The 19,418-nt window shown below is 44.7% G+C and overlaps 1 protein-coding gene across 1 annotated transcript in view; it reads left to right on the forward strand.

Annotated features, from left to right (window-relative positions):
* Positions 1–19,418, forward strand: part of TDP1 (tyrosyl-DNA phosphodiesterase 1) — an 86,760-nt gene that overhangs the window by 53,369 nt on the left and 13,973 nt on the right. Inside the window, exons 14-15 of the mRNA XM_040333478.1 lie at positions 4,587–4,689; positions 15,481–15,595. Of these exons, the coding sequence (XP_040189412.1) occupies positions 4,587–4,689; positions 15,481–15,595 (218 nt within the window). The remainder of the gene's footprint in view (positions 1–4,586; positions 4,690–15,480; positions 15,596–19,418) is intronic.

A 19,418-nucleotide genomic window follows, 5' to 3' on the forward strand; every position in this document is an offset into this window, starting at 1 on the left:
GCTGGTGAGGCTGCATTTGATGGGCGCTGGTGAGGCTGCATTTGATGGGCGCTGGTGAGGCTGCATTTGATGGGCGCTGGTGAAGCTGCATTTGATGGGCGCTGGTGAAGCTGCAATTGATGGGCGCTGGTGAAGCTGCATTTGATGGGCGCTGGTGAAGCTGCATTTGATGGGCGCTGGTGAGGCTGCATTGATGGGCGCTGGTGGGCTTCATTTGATGGGTGCTTCATTAGAAAGGTGGGGTATACATGGGCAGGGAAAGGGGGTGGGGTCATGGGTGGAGCCAAGGGGGGACGGCAAAATGAGGTTTCGCCTAGGGTGTCAAAAATCCTTGCACCAGCCCTGTATAGATTGCAGGAGATGGCAGCACTGATATTGCAACAAAGAATAAAAACTGTTAAAACCACGATTTTTATTGTTGTTAAAACAATTGCAATGGTTTATGATAAACAGTGCGCAGAGCGATTAATATATCATTCGGTTAGGGGTTTCCCTCTACTGTAAGTTTTATATTATTTTACCTGTTCGCTGTCTTCTGACCAATAATTGGCCTCCATTGTCCTCATATGTGGGATTCTCCCGCCCCTTGGTAGCGTGCCCTCCATTCATCAGCGAGTTATTGTGTGTAACATGCGGCGTTCTTCATTGAACTGAACTGCGCGAACCGCATTCCATAATTAGTCTCCAGTGGCTGCTATGGCAACTCCAATTTGTTTGAGGATTCTAAATATTCCAAGTGCCAATGTCCCTCAGGCGCAAGTCGTCGGCGTTCGGCAACCATCCATCATCCGAAACCGAGCTTCATTACGTACGTCGTTCTCAGCCAATGAGCCTCTCCTGGGCCTGCAAACAAAGTGAGAAATACAAATTTGCGCTTTCTGCCGCCGGCTTCATGCTCTATCGATCCACTTTTTTTTGCTCATTTTCTTTGTAGTTCTTAGTTTTTTTTCTTGCCGTATTCATAGCCATAATTTGTGTACACCTTATTGCTAGGTCTGTATCCCCACCAGAAATAAGGGTTACCATGCTGCATGAGCCTTAAAGTGGAGTTCCACCCAAAAAACAAATGTCATTAACCACTTCCGGACCGCCGCATGTACATTTACGTCGGCAGAATGGCACGGACAGGCACATTGGCGTACCTGTACGTCCCTGCCTAGACGGGGGTCCGATCGGGACCCCCCCCCCCCCCCCCCCGGTACATGCGGCGGTTCCCTGTCTTCAGGAGCGATCCGGGACGAGGGCGCGGCTATTCGTTTCTAGCCGCCCCCTCGCGATCGCTCCCCGGAGCTGAAGAACGGGGAGAGTCGTATGTAAACACGGCTTCCCCGTGCTTCACTGTGGCGGCTGCATCGATCGAGTGATCCCTTTTATAGGGAGACTCGATCGATGACGTCACACCTACAGCCACACCCCCCTACAGTTGTAAACACGCAGTAGGTGAACCCTAACTCCTACAGCGCCCCCTGTGGTTAACTCCCAAACTGCAACTGTCATTTTCACAATAAAGAATGCAATTTAAATGCATTTTTTGCTGTGAAAATTACAATGGTCCCAAAAATGTGTCAAAATTGCCCGAAGTGTCCGCCATAATGTCGCAGTCACGAAAAAAAACGCTGATCGCCGCCATTAGTAGTAAAAAAAATAAAATAATAAAACTATCTCCTATTTTGTAAACGCTATAAATTTTGCGCAAACCAATCGATAAACGCTTAATGCGATTTTTTTTTACCAAAAATAAGTAGAAGAATACGTATCGGCCTAAACTGAGGAAAAACATTTTTTATATATGTTATAGCAAAAAGTAAAAAATATAGCATTTTTTTTTCAAAATTGACGCTCTATTTTTGTTTAAAGCGCAAAAAATAAAAACCGCAGAGGTGATCAAATACTACCAAAAGAAAGCTCTATTTGTGGGGAAAAAAGGAGGCCAATTTTGTTTGGGAGCCACGTCGCACGACCGCGCCATTGTCAGTTAAAGCGACGCAGTGCCGAATCGCAAGAAGTGCTCTGGTCTTTGACCAACAATATGGTCCGGGGGTTAAGTGGTTAATGTATTTTACCACCATGGCATCTCGGTTGACTTTTTTACACCTCTTTTGCTTGGTGTTGGGGTTCAAGCTGCTCCATTCAGATCTTTGTGCCTGACACTCAATGGGGTTCACAGCAGACTTGCCAGACTCCCAATATGGGGGGGGGGGGGGGTGTTATTGGGCGCATTAAACATCTGTACCTTGACAATGGCTGACCTTTCAGAGGAAACCTAGAGTGTTTGTTTCATAGAAATAGACCTGGATCTAATAGACCTCCTATGTCATTAATAGCACTTACAATCGATTTGCAGAACTCGGCAATTAGTGCAGAAACCAAGATGATGTGGGCTTTAAATAGCTGCCATTAAGGGAAAAAACAAGGCTTAATTGAAACACTGAGCGGAAGTTCTCTCCATGCCCCCCTATATATTGCTGTATAATTTGAGCTCAGGAGCTGGAACATGCATGCGATGTACATGTTGGTCTGTTCAGTTGTTTACCTTGCAGATGGGTCTTGTGAGCATCGCTGGGCCTGCCGAGCAGGATTCTTATGGGGGCTGTATATGGCGGAAGACATCGATTTATTCATTCTTTCATTATGTTGATCTAACAAAATTTGATTTACTAAAGGAAAAATAGACTGTGCACCAGTGTTAATTTTGTTCACTAAAACATTTTAGTCGTCTAAATCCGTGGTCTCCAAACTGTGGTCCGGGGGCCAGATGCGGCCCTTTGCTTGATTTTATCTGGCCCTTGGGGCACTATTTCATTCACTGACACCAACAAAGGGGTACAGTTCTTGCCAATGACACCAACAATGGGGCCCAATTCCTCCCAATGACACCAAGAATGGGACACCGCAATACCCTGCCAATACTCCGCAATACCCTGCCAATACTCCGCAATACCCTGCCAATACTCCGCAATACCCTGCCAATACTCCGCAATACTCCGCAATACCCTGCCAATACTCCGCAATAGCGCTACGATTGAAGCCAGGATAATTTTTTTATTTTATTTCAGGCTTCCCAGCCTAGAGGTGAGATGTTGAGTCTTATTGACCCCACATCTCACTGTAAAGAGGTCCTGTCATGCTATATTCCTATTACAAGGGATGTTGACATTCCTTATAATAGGAATAAAAGTGATCAAAAATTTATTTTTGGGGAAAAAAGTGTCAAACTAAAATAAACAAAGTAAAGTAAACAATACTATTTTTTTTTTTTCCCCTGTGTGCTCGCATGCAGAAGCGAACGCACACTTAAGACCCGCCCACACATGAAAACGGTGTTCAAACCACACATGTGAGGTATCTCTGCGAACTTTAGAGCGAGAGCAATAATTTTGGCCTTAGACCTTCTCTGTAACTAAAAAAAAATGTAACCAGTAAAAATATTTAAAGCGTCGCCTATGGGGATTTTTAAGTAGCGAAGTTTGGGCCATTCCACGAGCGTGTGCAGTTTTGAAGGGTGACATTTTGGGTATCTGTTTACTCGGCGTAACTTCATCTTTCATATTATGCAAAAACATTGGGCTAACTTTACTGTTTTGTGTTTTTTTTTTTTTTTAAGCACAAAACTTTTTTTTTACCGCCATTGTATTCTCTAGGGTCTTTGCTAGAAAAGCATATATAATGTTTGGGGGTTCTATGTAATTTTCTAGCAAATAAATGATGATTTTTACATGTAAGAGAGAAATGTCAGGATTGGCCTGGGTGCTCCAGAATGCCCGATGGTGCTCCCTGTATGTTGGGCCCACAATTGCACCGAATGACACCAAATATGGGGCACAATTCCTCTCAATGACACCAACAATGGGGCCTAATAACACCAAAGATAGGGGACCATTCCTCTCAATGACACCAACAATAGGGCCCAATAACACCAATGATGGGGGACCATTCCCCCCAATGACACCAACATGGGGTACACGCGAAAATGTTGAGTATGGCCTCAGATAAAACAGAATAGCTAATCTTAAAAGCGTACCACCATCCAGGTTGATATACAGACGAAAAGGGTGGGGACAAGGGACAGTGGCTAATGCTGATCCTCTAACATTCCCTCCCCCCGAAAAGATGAATGGACTATCTCGGTACTTGGTAAGAAATGACATACATATAAAATGATAGTACATTTTATTGCATATTTTTGTTCATAGCGCAAAAAAATAAAACCGCAGAGGTGATCAAATACCACCAAAAGAAATCTCTATGTGTGGGAAAAAAAGGACGTAAATTTTGTTTGGGAGCCACGTCGCACGACCGCGCAATTGTCAGTTAAATCGACGCAGTGCCGAATCGCAAAAAGGGGCACGATCCTTAACCTGCAGAATGGTCCGGGTCTTAAGCGGTTAATAAATGGACCTCTAAAATGACTCTGTGCGTTCCCAATGCAGGACAAGACAACAGGCCCCCCTTTAAATGCTCCTTACAGTGAAAGGAATGATCTGCTTTGAGCTGAACACTGATATGTTTCTTGTAAAAGTTCTCTATGAATGTCGATTTCTATTTGTTTTATCATTCTATTTATTTTATGATTATTTTTCTTTTAGTGCAAATCTGTCGAAAGCAGCGTGGGGCTCCCTGGAGAAGAGCGGTGCCCAGCTGTTTATCCGCTCCTATGAGCTGGGAGTCCTTTTCCTGCCATCTGCCTTCGTAAGTTTGTTTTCTCATTAGTAACATTCTATTTTATTTTATTTATTTTTCTGCCAAACTTGACGTTCTGTAGAGAAAACAATGGGCTAGATTCAGATAGCCCGCCGTAACTTTGTGCGGGCGTAGCGTATCTCAGATACGCCGCCGTAACTTAGTGAGGCAGGGGCTGGATTCACAAAGAACCTGCGCCCTAAGTTACGGCGGCGTAGCGTAAATCTGCCGGCGTAAGCGCACCAAATTCAAATTTTGAAGAGGTGGGCGTGTTTTATGTAAATAAAACATGACCCCACGTAAATGACGTCTCTAACGAACAGGCGCATGCGCCGTCCGTGAACGTATCCCAGTGCGCATGCTCCTAATCACGTCGCAAATAGTCAATGCTTTCGACGTGAATGTAATTTACGCAAAGCCAATATTCGCGAACGACTTACGCAAAGACGTAAACGATGCAAAATTTGATATATATATATATATTGTCAAAAACGAATACTGTTGCTGTTTATCATGTGACATGTCTGGAAGGTATTCAGGTAGACTTGTAAAATTACTAAAAAGCCACTTTATTTAGTACAGTAGGAGTCCTCAATCTTCTTAGTCAATGGGCACACTGTATATTTTACGAATATGAACTGGGAAAAAAAAAATCTATCAGACGTCAGAGCCCACTCCTTCATATGAGAAGTCCCCCTTCACATCAGAGCCCACCCCTTCATATCAGAAATCACATCCTCTTCACATCAAAAGTCCCCCTTTTGCATCAGAGCCCCTCTTCTCATCAGAGCCTCCCCCTTCTCATCAGAGCCCTCTTTACATCAGAAGTCCCCCTTCTCATCAGAGCCCCCCCTTTACATCAAAGCCCCCTCTTCTCATCAGAGCCACCCCCCTCACATCAGAAGTCCCCCCTTTTCACATCAGAACTCCCACCCTTTTCACATAGGAATTCCCTCTTCACATCAAAGCCCCCCTCTTTCAAATCAGAGCCCCTCTTTCACTTTAGAAGGCCCCCATTTACATCACTGACCCCCCTTTCATGTGAGAAGTCCCCCTTCACATCAGAGCCCCCCCCCGCCCTTCATATCACATATCAGAGTCCCCTCTTCATATGAGAAGTCCCCCTTCTTATCAGAGCCCTCCCTTCACATAAGAAACCCCTCTTTACATCTGAAGTCCCCCTTCACATCAGAGTTCCCCCTTCTAATCAAAGCCCCTCCTTTTCATCAGAGCACCCCTTCACATCAGAAGTCCCTCTTCAAATCAGAAGTCCCCCCTACTCATCAGAGTCCCCTTCATATCAGAAGTCCCTCTTCAAATCAGAAGTCCCCCCTACCCATCAGAGCCCCCTTCACATTAGAGCACCCCTTTAAATCAGAGTCCCCCCTCACATCAGAAGTCTCCCTTCACATCAGGGCCCCCTTCTCATCAGAGCCCCACCCCCCCCCTTTAAATCAAAGTCTCCTCTTCACATCAGAAGTCCCCCTTAACATCTAAGCCCACCCCTTTACCTCTCACCTCCCCTTCACATTAGAACCTCCCCTCTTCACATCAGAGCCCCGTCTTCACATCAGAAGTTCCCCTTCACATCAGAACCCTTTCACCTTCACATCAAAGCCCCCTTTTCACATCAGAAGTCCCGTTTTCAAATTTAAGCCCCCCCCTTCACCTCTCACCCCCCCCCCCCCTCAGTCCTTCACATTAGAACCTTCCCCTTCACATCAGAAGTACCCCTTCACATCAGAACCCCCCTTTCATATCAGAATTCCCCTTCACAGAGCATGCCCCTTCACATCAAAACATTGCCCCCTTTCACATCAGAGTCCCCCCATCATATCAGAGCTCCACCCCCTTACATCAGAGTCCCTATCAGTGCCCCCCCCCCCCCCCCCCTTATATCAGCATCCCCATCAAAAGTGGAGACCAATTGATCTTTATCGCCAGTCTGCGCACTGAGTCTCGGTATACTCCACTGACCCTAGCTGAAAACAGGATAAAATCTTGTAGCGGGCCGGATGTGGCCTACAGGCCGTAGTTTGGAGACCTTTGTAGTAAATAAGAGATGATAATGACAGCCCTGAAACACGCATGCTCCTCTATGTCTAAGAAATAGAGAAAAGCACATGATTGGAGAGGCTGCACACCCTAATTGAATGATGAACAGTAGGAAAATTCCCCCAGGGTTTTTTTTTGCAGCAAATAATATATTAGACAAATTAAAATTGTATGAATAATCTTTTTATTTAAAAAATATAAATAAATCACAAAGTGTTAAAATCTGAGCTCTGGTTTACATGTGAGCCATCAAACATGACAATATTTGCAGTATAGGCAGATGTACTTCAATGGTACATTGGTTCTGCCCTATATATAATGCTCCAACACATTTCGACTAGGGTTGTCCCAACACCGATCCTAGTATCTGTATCGGGACCGATACCAAGCATGTGCCCGAGTACTTGTACTCGGGCAAATGCTCCCGATGCTTCACCCGATACTTGTACTGTCAGAGGTGATCAGTGCGTGGGGAAGTTACAAGCACCGATCACTGCTATATAGTGTATTCCTCTGTGTATTCCCGCCGTGTATTCCCGCCATGTATTCCTCCGTGTATTCCGCCATGTTTCTCTCCCCTTCGGTGCTCCTCCTCCACCCCCTGGAACTGTCAGGATGGAGAGCGGGGTAGGAGCCGGTAAATTCAGCTCCTTACTGCTCCAAATGGACAGAGTCAGTGCGCGCGGCGCATTTTTTTACGTCGTTTACGTAAGGCTTTTTTCGGCGTAACGTTACGCCTGGGTCTATGGGGCGTACGCAATGTTAAGTATGGACGTCGGGACAGCGTCGAATTTTCCGTCGTTTGCGTAAAACGTTCGCGAATAGGGCTTTGCGTAAATTACGTTCACGTCGAAAGCATTGTCTATTTGCGACGTGATTTCGAGCATGCGCACTGGGATACCCCCACGGACCGCGCATGCGCCGTTCCAAAAAAATGTAATTTACGTGGGGTCAAGTAGAATCAACATAAAACACGCCCACATCTTATCCATTTGAATTGCGCGCCCTTATTTCGACACAGTTACACTACGCCGCCGTAACTTATGGCGCAAATTCTTTCAGGATACGGAAACTACGCTCTAAGTTACGGCGGCGTAGTGTATCTTAGATACGCTACGCCTGCCTAAAGATAGGCAGATCTTTGTGGATCTGGCCCTGTATCTCTATCCTTCCTTGCTCTATATCTTTGTATCTAATCCATGATATAACTTACTGCGCAGTGCTCATGTACGACATTACATTTAATTTCAGGTTTACAATTCAAGCCGGGGAGGTCGCGGCGGGTTAAAAGTTTCCAGGTATCATTAAGCGCCATTAACTATAACCGTGTTTAGAAATCCCGGCCTCATTATATGTCTCCGGAGCGCTGGTACTTACAGAAGTATCGCACGCTCGGCTTGTGTACGCGGGGGCAGTTAACAGACACCTGCTAAGTAAATGGCACTCTGTTTACCTTAATACTGCATTAAGCGGTATTTCCTGGCAGCGCTGCGTGAATACTGCGCACTATCAGTAGGTCCCCCCCCTCCTAGATAATGGGGTTGTTGAATGTTCTGCTGTGAGCGCGGCGAGCCGCAGGGGGACAATTTCCCGGGGACAGTCTACCTGTTATCTTACTCTTGGAAAAAAACAGATGCTCTGCGTGATTCCAGGTCATTCTGGCTGCAGGCAGATCGAAAAACAAGGAGAGCGGTCACAGGTTACCCTGACCCCCGCATGGAGCAGACGGACGGACGGCACAATGGTGACGGCGCTCAAAGCAGAAAGGAAATATATTTTTTACAAAAAAAACAACACTTTTGTTCAGTTACGTAAAAACCGAATTGAATTTTGACTTTCGAAAATGATTAACCGCTTGCTGACCGACCCTATAGCAGATTTACTGCTACAGGGCAACTGTTCTGTAGAGAATCGCGAATATATAAGACCCACTAACGGGGCCGCCATCAGGAATTATGGGGCCCCTTACACAGCTTCAGGCATGGGCCCTCCGGGAGCAGAGAACCGGGGGGGGGGGGGGGGTGCTGCCGCCTGAAATTGAGAAGAGGGGGGGGCTGCCGCGATTTGAGAAGCGGGGGGCCCTTTAATAAAAATAAAATAAATAAATATATATATATAATTTTTTTAAAAGGGGGGTTGCAATCTGGGGCCCTTTAATAAAAAAAAAAAAAGAAACCTATGGGCCCTTTAATAAAAAATTTTTTTTTTTTTTTAAATAAACATTTATAAAAAAATATATATATTTTTTTTATAAAAAATAAATAAAAAAAAGGGGCGGTTGCCTTCCGGGGCCCTGGGGACCTCCAAAAAATTAAATTGTCCCTTTTAATAAAAAATTAAATAGAAATATATTTAAAAATATATATATTTTTTTATAAAAAATAAATAAAAAAATGGGGGGTTGCCATCTGTGGGCCTTCCGGGCCCCTGGGAACCTCCGGATCCCCTAAAAAAAAAAAGGGGGCTGCCATCCGGGCCCCGGGGGAAAGGCGTGATGGTCTAGGAAAGGCGTGATGGTCTCAACAGACCTGGATCTCTGCAGAGATGGTCACTCTGGACAGTGATGGCTGTATCAATCCAGTCAGACGAATACCTCCGGTACCGGTAACCTAGCAGGTGCGACTTCCAATGCAGGTCTTGTGGGGGGCCTCAATTAGGCAGGCAAAGCATGGGTGAACATAAAAATAGAAAGAATGCTCCAGATGGTGCAGATCAAACTAAAACCGTGACAGGTTTTATTTGAAAAAAAATATACATAAAATCACGTGAATAAGAATAAAAGCAGTATAGGGTGCTGAAATAGCAAAAAAAACGACGCGTTTCGGCTTAGAGAGCCCCATATGAGGTCACACTTAACCCCTTCAGCGCCCCCCTTGTGGTTAACTCCCAAACTGCAATTGTCATTTTCACAGTAAACAATGCATTTTTATAGCATTTTTTGCTGTGAAAATGACAATGGTCCCAAAAATGTGTCAAAATTGTCCAATGTGTCCGCCATAATGTCGCAGTCACGAAAAAAATCGCTGATCGCCGCCATTAGTAGTAAAAAAAAAATTAATAATAAAAATGCAATAAAACTCTCTTATTTTGTAAACGCTATAAATTTTGTGCAAACCATAGATAGACGCTTATTGCGATTTATTTATTTTTACCAAAAATAGGTAGAAGAATACATATCGGCCTAAACTGAGAAAAAAATGTTTTTTTTTATATATTTTTTGGGGATATTTATTATAGCAAAAAGTAAAGAATATTGATTTTTTTTCAAAATTGTCGCTCTATTTTTGTTTATAGCGCAAAAAATAAAAACCGCAGAGGTGATCAAATACCACCAAAAGAAAACTCTATTTGTGGGGAAAAAAGGACGCCAATTTTGCTTGGGTGCCACGTCGCACGACCGCGCAATTGTCAGTTAAAGCGACGCAGTGCCGAATCGCAAAAACTGGCCAGGTCCTTTTACCTGCATAAAGGTCCGGGTCTTAAGTGGTTAAAGTTCATGTGTCTGTAAAGGCAGGCGGCCCAATACTTTTGGTAATATAGTGTATTTTGGTTTGCGGGGGGGGAGGGGGCTAGGTGCCTGGGAACACAGGGCTGTACTTAGTTTTCAGTTTGAGTGAGGATTGCCAGAAATGCAGGAAACCCGCCCATAGTAGATATTGAGAGGTGATTTCATTTCGTTATACATTGGAGCGTTGCATCCTCCACTCCCCGCAGGGATGTGTCATTGTCACTTCCATACACTGGATGAAGGAGAGAAGTTTCCACTTTACATTCAACGCCGGCGTCCTCATTGTACTCCCAGCAAATCTTATGGCAAGCAGAGTTCAGTAGGAATATATTAGATCTTTCCAAGTCTGAATAACTGGATGCTTCCTAAGGGTGAAACAATGGATTTCTCTCTTCTCTGAGCTCAGTTGCTGCTTTGATGTTGTATATTTTTCTCTCTTATTATTGTTTTATGACTAATCTTTTACTTTCCAGCTTGTCTAAGTAGCTATACTGTATGTGGCCAAAAGCCTATGAACACCTGCATTGCACCCAGGCGCCTGCAGAGGTGGGGGCGCCAAACATCTGACAGACTCTCCAACAGAAGCCCTCTCTGTGTCCTCTTCCTGTATTTTGTTTATTGTTTAGGCCTCGTACACACGACCGAACATGTCCGCTGAAACTGGTCCGGCGGACCAGTTTCCGCGGACATGTTCGGTCATGTGTACGGCCGACCGGACAATTTTCCGGCGGATCGGACAGGTTTCCAGCAGACAAATGTTTCTTAGCATGCTAAGAAACATGTCCGCTGGAAGCCTGTCCGTCGGACATGTCATGAGTGTAAACACAACATCTCCCCCGTCCTTCCCCTGACATGTCACTGATCGCCTGTTCCCTGTCATCGGGAACAGCGATCAGTGACGTGTCACGGCAAGCCACGCCCCCTAACAGTTAGAATCACTCCATAGGGTCACTTAACCCCTTCAGCGCTCCCTACAGGTTGACCCAGGGATCTTCAAACTATGACCCTCCAGCTGTTGCAGGACTACACATCCCATGAGAAATTCACAGACATTACTAGGCATGATGGGAATTGTAGTTCCTGAATAACTGGAGGGTCATAGTTTGGAGACCCCTGGGTTAACCCCTTCACTGCCAGTGTCATTTTGTACAGTAATCAGTGCATTTTTATAGCACTGACCGCTGTAAAAATGACAATGGTCCCAAATCAGTGTCCGATGTGTCCGCCATAATGTCGCAGTCACAATAAAAATCGCTGATCGCCGCCATTACTAGTAAAAAAAATAATACAAATTCTAAAACTATCCCCTATTTTGTAGACGCTATAACTTTTGCGCAAACCAATCAATAAACACTTATTGCGATTTTTTTTTTTTTACCAAAAATAGGTAGAAGAATACGTATCTGCCTAAACTGAGGGGAAAAAAATGTTTTTGATATATATTTTTGGGGGATATTTATTATAGCAAAAAGTAAAAAATATAGCATTTTTTTTCAAAATTGTCGCTCTATTTTTGTTTATAGCGCAAAAAATAAAAACCGCAGAGGTGATCAAAGCTCAAAAGAAAGCTCTATTTGTGGGGAAAAAAGGACGCCAATTTGGTTTGCGAGCCGCGTCGCAACGACCGCGCAATTGTCAGTTAAAGCGACGCAGTGCCGAATCGAAAAACCTGTCCGGGTCCTTTAGCTGCCGGGTCTTAAGTGGTTAAAATAATAATACTTTTGGTGGTTTTGGAAGAATATATAAGTGAACAAAAGGTCTTGGATCGTTCTTTGAAATGCGTTGTGGGAAGTAAAGTGCGTCCTCTGATGTCCAGTCACCAGAATACGGAGAATAATGCTCAGGAGACCCGTCTACAGAAGATCCGCACTCTACCCAATTCTATGAATATGCAAGATTTCATATTTACTCGGTTGCGGCGCCGATTGAAACAACATGTCATCTCCAGATAATACATTTTGATATTCCCTCCTCACCATTGAGGATTCTTCGGCTTTGAATGCTTAATTAAAACAGTTTTTTATGTTCAGACATCTGTTCTGTGGCAGGGAAGAGTCCATAATGAGTTTCAGAATAAACATATAAAGGTTTATTAAATGAGGAAATGACGAGATAATAAAGCACATAACAATCAGGGTTCAGTCTGGTGACAGCTCTTAGAACGCTGGTTTCTGATTGGTTACCTTGCTTGCCTCTTTGCTTTTTAACTCCTTTTCGCTGCCAGAGCTGTTTTTGCAGGGTTTTTTCTTTATTTTTCATTTTTTCTTTGCCACACATGTTTAAAAAATACTTTTAGGCATGACGATTACACAAAACCCACACATATTATATATTTTCTGAAAGCAGACACCCAAGAAGCAGGGGTGCCCAACCACTTGTGGCCCGCGGAGCCCTCTGACGTAGGCCGATACGTATTCTTCTACATATTTTTGGTAAAAAAAAATCGCAATAAGCGTTTAATCGGTTGGTTTGCGACAAATTTATAGCGTTTACAAAATAGGGGATAGTTTTATTGCATTTTTATAAAAAAAAAATGTTTTACTACTAATGGCGCCGATCAGCGATTTTTTTCGTGACTGCGACATTATGGCGGACACCCAAGAGCAGGGGTGCCCAACCACTTGTGGCCCGCGGAGCCCTCTGATGTGGCCCGCGACCTCCTGCTCTGGGATGGAAAAGAATAGAATACTGTTATTAACCACCTTAAGACCCGGACCGTTAGGCAGCTAAAGGACCCGGCCAGTTTTTGCGATTCGGCACTGCGTCGCTTTAACTGACAATTGCCGCGGTCGTGCGACGTGGCTCCCAAACAAAATTGGCGTCCTTTTTTTCCCACAAATAGAGCTTTTCTTTTGGTGGTATTTGATCACATCTGCGGTTTTTATTTTTTGCGCTATAAACAAAAATAGAGCAACAATTTTGAAAAAAATTCAATATTTTTTACTTTTTACTATAATAAATATCCCTCAAAAATATATAAAACATTTTTTTTACTCAGTTTAGGCCGATACGTATTCTTCTACATATTTTTGGTAAAAAAAATCGCAATAAGCGTTTATCGGTTGGTTTGCGCAAAATTTATAGCGTTTACAAAATAGGGGATAGTTTTATTGCATTTTTATTAAAAAAAAATGTTTTACTACTAATGGCGCCGATCAGCGATTTTTTTTTTCCGTGACTGCGACATTATGGCGTACACCCAAGAGCAGGGGTGACCAACCACTTGTGGCCCGCGGAGCCCTCTGATGTGGCCAGCGACCTTCTGCTCTGGGATGGAAAAAAATAGAATACTGTTATTAACCACTTAAGACCCGGACCTTTAGGCAGCTAAAGGACCCGGCCAGTTTTTGCGATTCGGCACTGCGTCACTTTAAACTGACAATTGCGCAGTCGTGCGACGTGGCTCCCAAACAAAATTGGCTTCCTTTTTTCCCCACAAATAGAGCTTTCTTTTGGTGGTATTTGATCACCTCTGCGGTTTTTATTTTTTGCGCTATAAACAAAAATAGAGCGACAATTTTGAAAAGAATGCAATATTTTTTACTTTTTGCTATAATAAATATCCATAAAAATATATATAAAGGGCAGTGATGGAGAACCTTGGCACCCCAGATGTTTTGGAACTACATTTCCCATGATGATCATGCACTCTGCAGTGTAGTTGGGCATCATGGGAAATGTAGTTCCAAAACATCTGGGGTGCCAAGGTTCGCCATCACTGCCCTAGGGAATAAAAATTGCGACCGTTGTAACTTTTTATGTCACATGGTCTTTGCGCAGCGGTTTTTAAAACGCAATTTCTTTGGGGGGAAAAAGACACTTTAATTAATAAAAAATAAATATTAAATATATAACCCAATTTTTTTGTAAAATATGAAAGATGATGTTACGCTGAGTAAATAGATACCTAACACGTCGCGCTTTAAATTGCGCACAGCTCGTGGAATGGTGACAAAGTACTGTACTTAAAAATCTCTATAAGCGTCATTTTAAACGCCTTCATAGGTTACCTGTTTAGAGTTACAGAGGAGGTCTAGCGCTAGAATTATTGCTCTCGCTTCAACGTTCGGGGAGATACCTTACATTAATTTATTTTTATTTTTACACTGTCCCTTTAATTTATTTTATTGTTTCAAATCAATTTTATGTAAGCCTCCATTGTAATAGAAATAAGGATGACAGGTCCTCTGTATGACAAGATCTGGGGTCAAAAAGACCCCAAATCTGTTCTTTACTTTTAAAAGTAAAAGATAAAAAAAAAGCATTTAAAAAAAAAAAAGAGCAGTACACTATAGGTCCTCCTCAGTACTTCTTTTCAGGGCCGCCATCAGGGGGGTACAGGCAGTACACCTGTAAGGGGCCCGGATGGCAACCCTCCTTTTTTTTATTTTTTTTATTAAAAAAAATATTTTTTTAATATATTTTTATTTAGTTTTTTATTAAAGGGCCCAGAGGTCCCCAGGGCCCTGGATGGAAACTCCCGCCCTTTTTTTTTTTTTTTTTTTTATAAATCTTTATTTTATATATATATATATAATGTATATAATTGTTTTTATTTATTTTTTATTAAAGGGCCCAGAGGTTTCTTTTTTTATTATTATTATTATTATTATTATTATTAACGGGCCCACCAGAGGTCCCGGATGGCAACTTCCCTTTTTTTGTAATTTCCTTAAATGTGTGTGTGTGTGTATATGTATATATATATATATATAATATATATATATATATATATATATATATATATATATATATATACAATGGCCCAGAGGGCCCCAGATGGTAACCCTCCTTTGTAAAAATATATATATATATAGATATTTTATATTTTTATTAAAGGGTCCAGAGGTCCCCTGGATGGACCCCCCTTTTTTTATATATATTTTTCTTTATTTCTTTTTTTTTTTGTAAAGGGGCCCCCCCGCTTCTCAATTCGTGGCAGCCCCCCCGCTTCTCAATTTCAGGCGGCAGCACACCCCCCCCCCCCGCTTCTCTGCTCCAGGGGGCCCATGCCTGATGCTGTGTAAGGGGCCCCATAATTCCGGATGGCGGCCCTTCTTCTTTTCACCCGCAAGGTAACTTCAATCTTCATGAGTTGAATGACCGTCATCGTCTTTAATCCACTTCTTCTGAGTCCAGGCTGTCCTGGACCCGCTCCCAGGCTGTGAATGGACAATGAGCATCCTATTTCATGTGTAGGGGGGGAAGTTTCTTAAACACTCTTTGTTTCTCTGCAGGGCTTCGACAATGGAACATTCCAGGTTAAGGTCAATGTCTTCGCCAATAACGAAGGCTCTAAAGGAACATTTCCAGTGCCTTATGATCTACCTCCAGAACGCTATATGGGGAAAGGTAGGTGATGTCTGTAATATAGTCATGCCATAGAACCGCTGTCCCTATCCGGACCAAGTGACAGCTACTTCCGGACTGCCATTGTTGCACCATTTAGGAGCCGGGTCTCTCTTCCTCCCTGTCCTGGCCGCATTTGTAGATCCCTCTCCTGCTTGCTTCCCCACAGCTGTTGCACCATCATCCTCGCAGCAGGACCGAGCACAAGGCCGGTCTGGACAGAGTGCAGGAGCCCCAAGCAGGTGATTGGTGGCTTGGACCCTGGGTGGTCCTAGCCACCAATCACCAGCTTGGTAAGAGGAAAAGCTGGTCAGCTCCCCTCTCCACCCAGACCTGCCTTGTATAAGGTAGGACTGAAACCGCTGCTGGGAATGGGGGGGGGGGGCGAAGAGGGGGCTGAGGACACTGCTATTGAGGGGGGGGGGGGGGGAACTGTTATAAAGGTGGGTTGTGGATACTGTTAAAATGGGGGCTTCCTAACAAGTTGCTATAAAGGGGGGGTGGTGAGAATATTGCTATAAAATATGTGTGTGTGTGGGGGGGGGGGTGTCAGGGCACTGCTATGAGGGGGGAGGCTAACGGGGTGGGGGACACTGACAGGGATGGACTGGCCATAGGGACTACAGGGAGTTTCCCGGTGGGCCGATGGCTCAGTGGGCCGTTTTTTAAAACAGAGATGCTGCTTGGAGGACTTTTTCTAATGCCCTGGCAGCACCCCAGTGTGAAAGCACTCAGGCTTTCACACTGGGACTGCAGCGGAAGCGTTTTTCAGTCGCTTTACAGGCGCTATTTTTAGCCCAAAAGTGCCTAAAAAACGCCTCAGTGTAAAAAGGGGTCTTACACTCACCCCCTCTCTTTTACACTCACTCTCTTTTTCTTACACTCACCCCCCTCTCTCACCCTCTTTCCCTCAACCCTCCCTCTCTCTCTCCTTCCCCTCTCTCTCACCCTCTCATGATATACAATAATGGATGTAGGGTCCTTTTGGTGGGCGTGATTTTTCGGGGGGGGGGGGGGGGGTCAGCATTTTATTGAATTAAAGTGGGCCGGTCTGGATGAAGTCCAGGGCCAAATTTTTGTCCCAGTCCAGCCCTGGACACTGACATGAGGGGGAGCTAAGGGAGTGGAGGACACTGACATGAAGGGGGAACTGTGACAGTAAGGGAGTGGATGTGACATGGGGGGGAACTATGATGTAACAGGGGGGGCGCTGTGATGTAAAGGGGGACTCTGACATGGGGGGAACTGTGATGTAAAGGGGGGGCTGTGACATAAAAGGAGGGGCCTGTGATGTGGGGTGAAATGTGACATAAAGGGGGAGAAACTGTGATGGGAATGAGGACAATGTGACTGGGACTGTGATGTAAAGGGGGGGGGCTGTGACATGGGGGGGAACTATGATGTAAAGGGGGGGCTGTGACATGGGGGGAACTGTGATGTAAAGGGGGGCTGTGACATGGGGGGGAACTGTGATGTAAAGGGGGGCTGCGATTTGAAGAGGGACCTGGGACATAAAAGGGGGTGGGGGGCTGTGATGTGAAGGGGGACTGAGGACAATGTGACTGGGACTGTGATGTAAAGATCTTAGTCATCAGGGAAACATGCTGTGTATTTTAATTCAATACCCCTGCCATAGAATATCATTTTTAAGTTTTATGGTTTTTTTTTTTAAGGACCCTTTAACAGACCTTTTAGGGCCCCTCTCCAAGGGTAGGGTTTAAAGGCAACCTAGTCTGAACTCTGCCGTGTGCCTGTACATGTGATTTCCATCTCATTTTAATCATGCAGCTACTTTGGCACAAACAACTCTTCCTCTCAGTTTGGGGTCTTTCAGACCTCTCTGTCTGGTGACACGCAATAGATTCTGTCGAAGCCACGGCGTTATGAAAGCGCATTATGCCGAGCACCAATTTTCTGAGTCTGGAGGAAATTGGCAGCGTTCTCATTATTTTCCAGCTTTGTGTTCCTCTGTCACACAATGCATCACATTTTAAGGTTTCCTCCAGATAGATGAAGATTCGATTACCATCATTTTCTGCTTACTGGAGAAGAAAAGAGGCTGCATTGTCATATTTGTCAAGTCCTAAGAGTATTATTTTTTTGAATATGTGTGTGAAAAGTTATTTGACAAAGTTATTTTGTGAGATTTGAACTGACTGGTGTTTTTTCCCCATATTGATAACATTCATTCAAGTATACTATTCTTCCTTTCTTTACTACTCTCCCCTCTCTCTTTCTCTCTCTTTCTCTCCCTTCCTCTCCCTTCCTCTCCCTTCCTCTCCCTTCCTCTCTCTTCCTCTCTCTTCCTCTCTCTTCCTCTCTCTCTCTTCCTCTCCCTTCCTCTCCCTTCCTCTCCCTTCCTCTCCCTTCCCATCTCTTCCTCTCCCTTTCCCTCTCTTCCTCTCCCTTCCTCTCCCTCTCTCTTCCTCTCTCTTCCTCTCTCTTCCTCTCTTCCTCTCCCCTTTTCTCCCTTCCTCTCCCTTCCTCTCTCTCTTCCTCTCTCCCTTCCTCTTTCCCTTCCTCTCTCTCTTCCTCTCTCTCTTCCTCTCCCTTCCTCTCCCTTCCTCTCCCTTCCTCTCCCTTCCCATCTCTTCCTCTCCCTTTCCCTCTCTTCCTCTCCCTTCCTCTCCCTCTCTCTTCCTCTCTCTTCCTCTCTCTTCCTCTCCCCTTTTCTCCCTTCCTCTCCCTTCCTCTCTCTCTTCCTCTCTCCCTTCCTCTTTCCCTTCCTCTCTCTCTTCCTCTCTCTCTTCCTCTCTCTTCCTCTCTCTTCCTCTCTCTTCCTCTCTCTTCCTCTCTCTTCCTCTCTCTTCCTCTCTCTTCCTCTCTCTTCCTCTCTCTTTCTCTCTCTTTCTCTCTCTTTCTCTCTCTTCCTCTCTCTCTCTTTCTCTCCCTTCCTCTCCCTCGCTTTCTCTCCCTTCCTCTCCCGTTTTCTCCCTTCCTCTCCCTTTTTCTCCCTTCCCCTCTCTTCCTCTGCCTTCCTCTCCCCGCCTTTTTCCTCTCTGTCTCTCACTTTCTCTTCTTTTATTTCCTCTCCCTTCCTCTCCTTTTTCCTAGATGCCTCTCTCTTCCTTTTCATCAGCTCCCCCTTCCTTTCCTTTTCCCTCCCCTCCTTTCTTCTCTCCCCATCCCTCCCTACCTCACCCTTCCTCTCCTCTTCTTCTAACCTCTCTTTTTCCCTTAATATTTTCCTCCCTGTCCCTTTTTTCCTTGCCTCGTTCTTCTCTGCCTCTGCCTTTCTCTCTTCCTCTACTTTTCCTTCCATGCCTCGCCTTTCTTCTCCCCTTTCAACCTCTCATCTCTGCTCCCTTCCTTTTTTCTCCTCTCCTTTTCCCCTCCCATCCCTTTCACTACCTCTCTTCTCTCTCCCTGTCCTCCTTTTCTTGGTTCTCCCCTCTCTTCCTCACTTCTCCCTTCATCTTTTCTCCTTTTCTCTCCTCTTCTCTCTCCTCCCTGCTTCTCCTTTCCTCTCCATTTCTCTCTCCTCCTTGCTTCTCCTTTCCTCTCTTTTTCCCTCACCATCTCTCACTTCCTTCTCTTCTCCCTTTCCTCTCCTGTTCTTTTCTTCCTTGTCTCCCCATTCCTCTCCTCCTCCCAGCCTCCCTCTTTCTATTAGATACGTTTGTCCCCTCTTTCTTTCTCCCCTTTCCCGTTTTTCCTTTCCTCTTTGCACTTCCTCTCCTCCTGGGAGTTACTATTGATCGGGGGGATCAGCTGAGATGGGAGTTACTAGTGATCGGGGGGATCAGCAGAGATGGGAGTTACTACTGATCGGGGGGATCAGCAGAGATGGGAGTTACTACTGATCAGGGGGATCAGCAGTGCAGTG

This window comes from Rana temporaria, chromosome 13 (genome assembly GCF_905171775.1).
Source record: "Rana temporaria chromosome 13, aRanTem1.1, whole genome shotgun sequence".
Classification (NCBI taxonomy): Eukaryota; Metazoa; Chordata; class Amphibia; order Anura; family Ranidae; genus Rana; species Rana temporaria.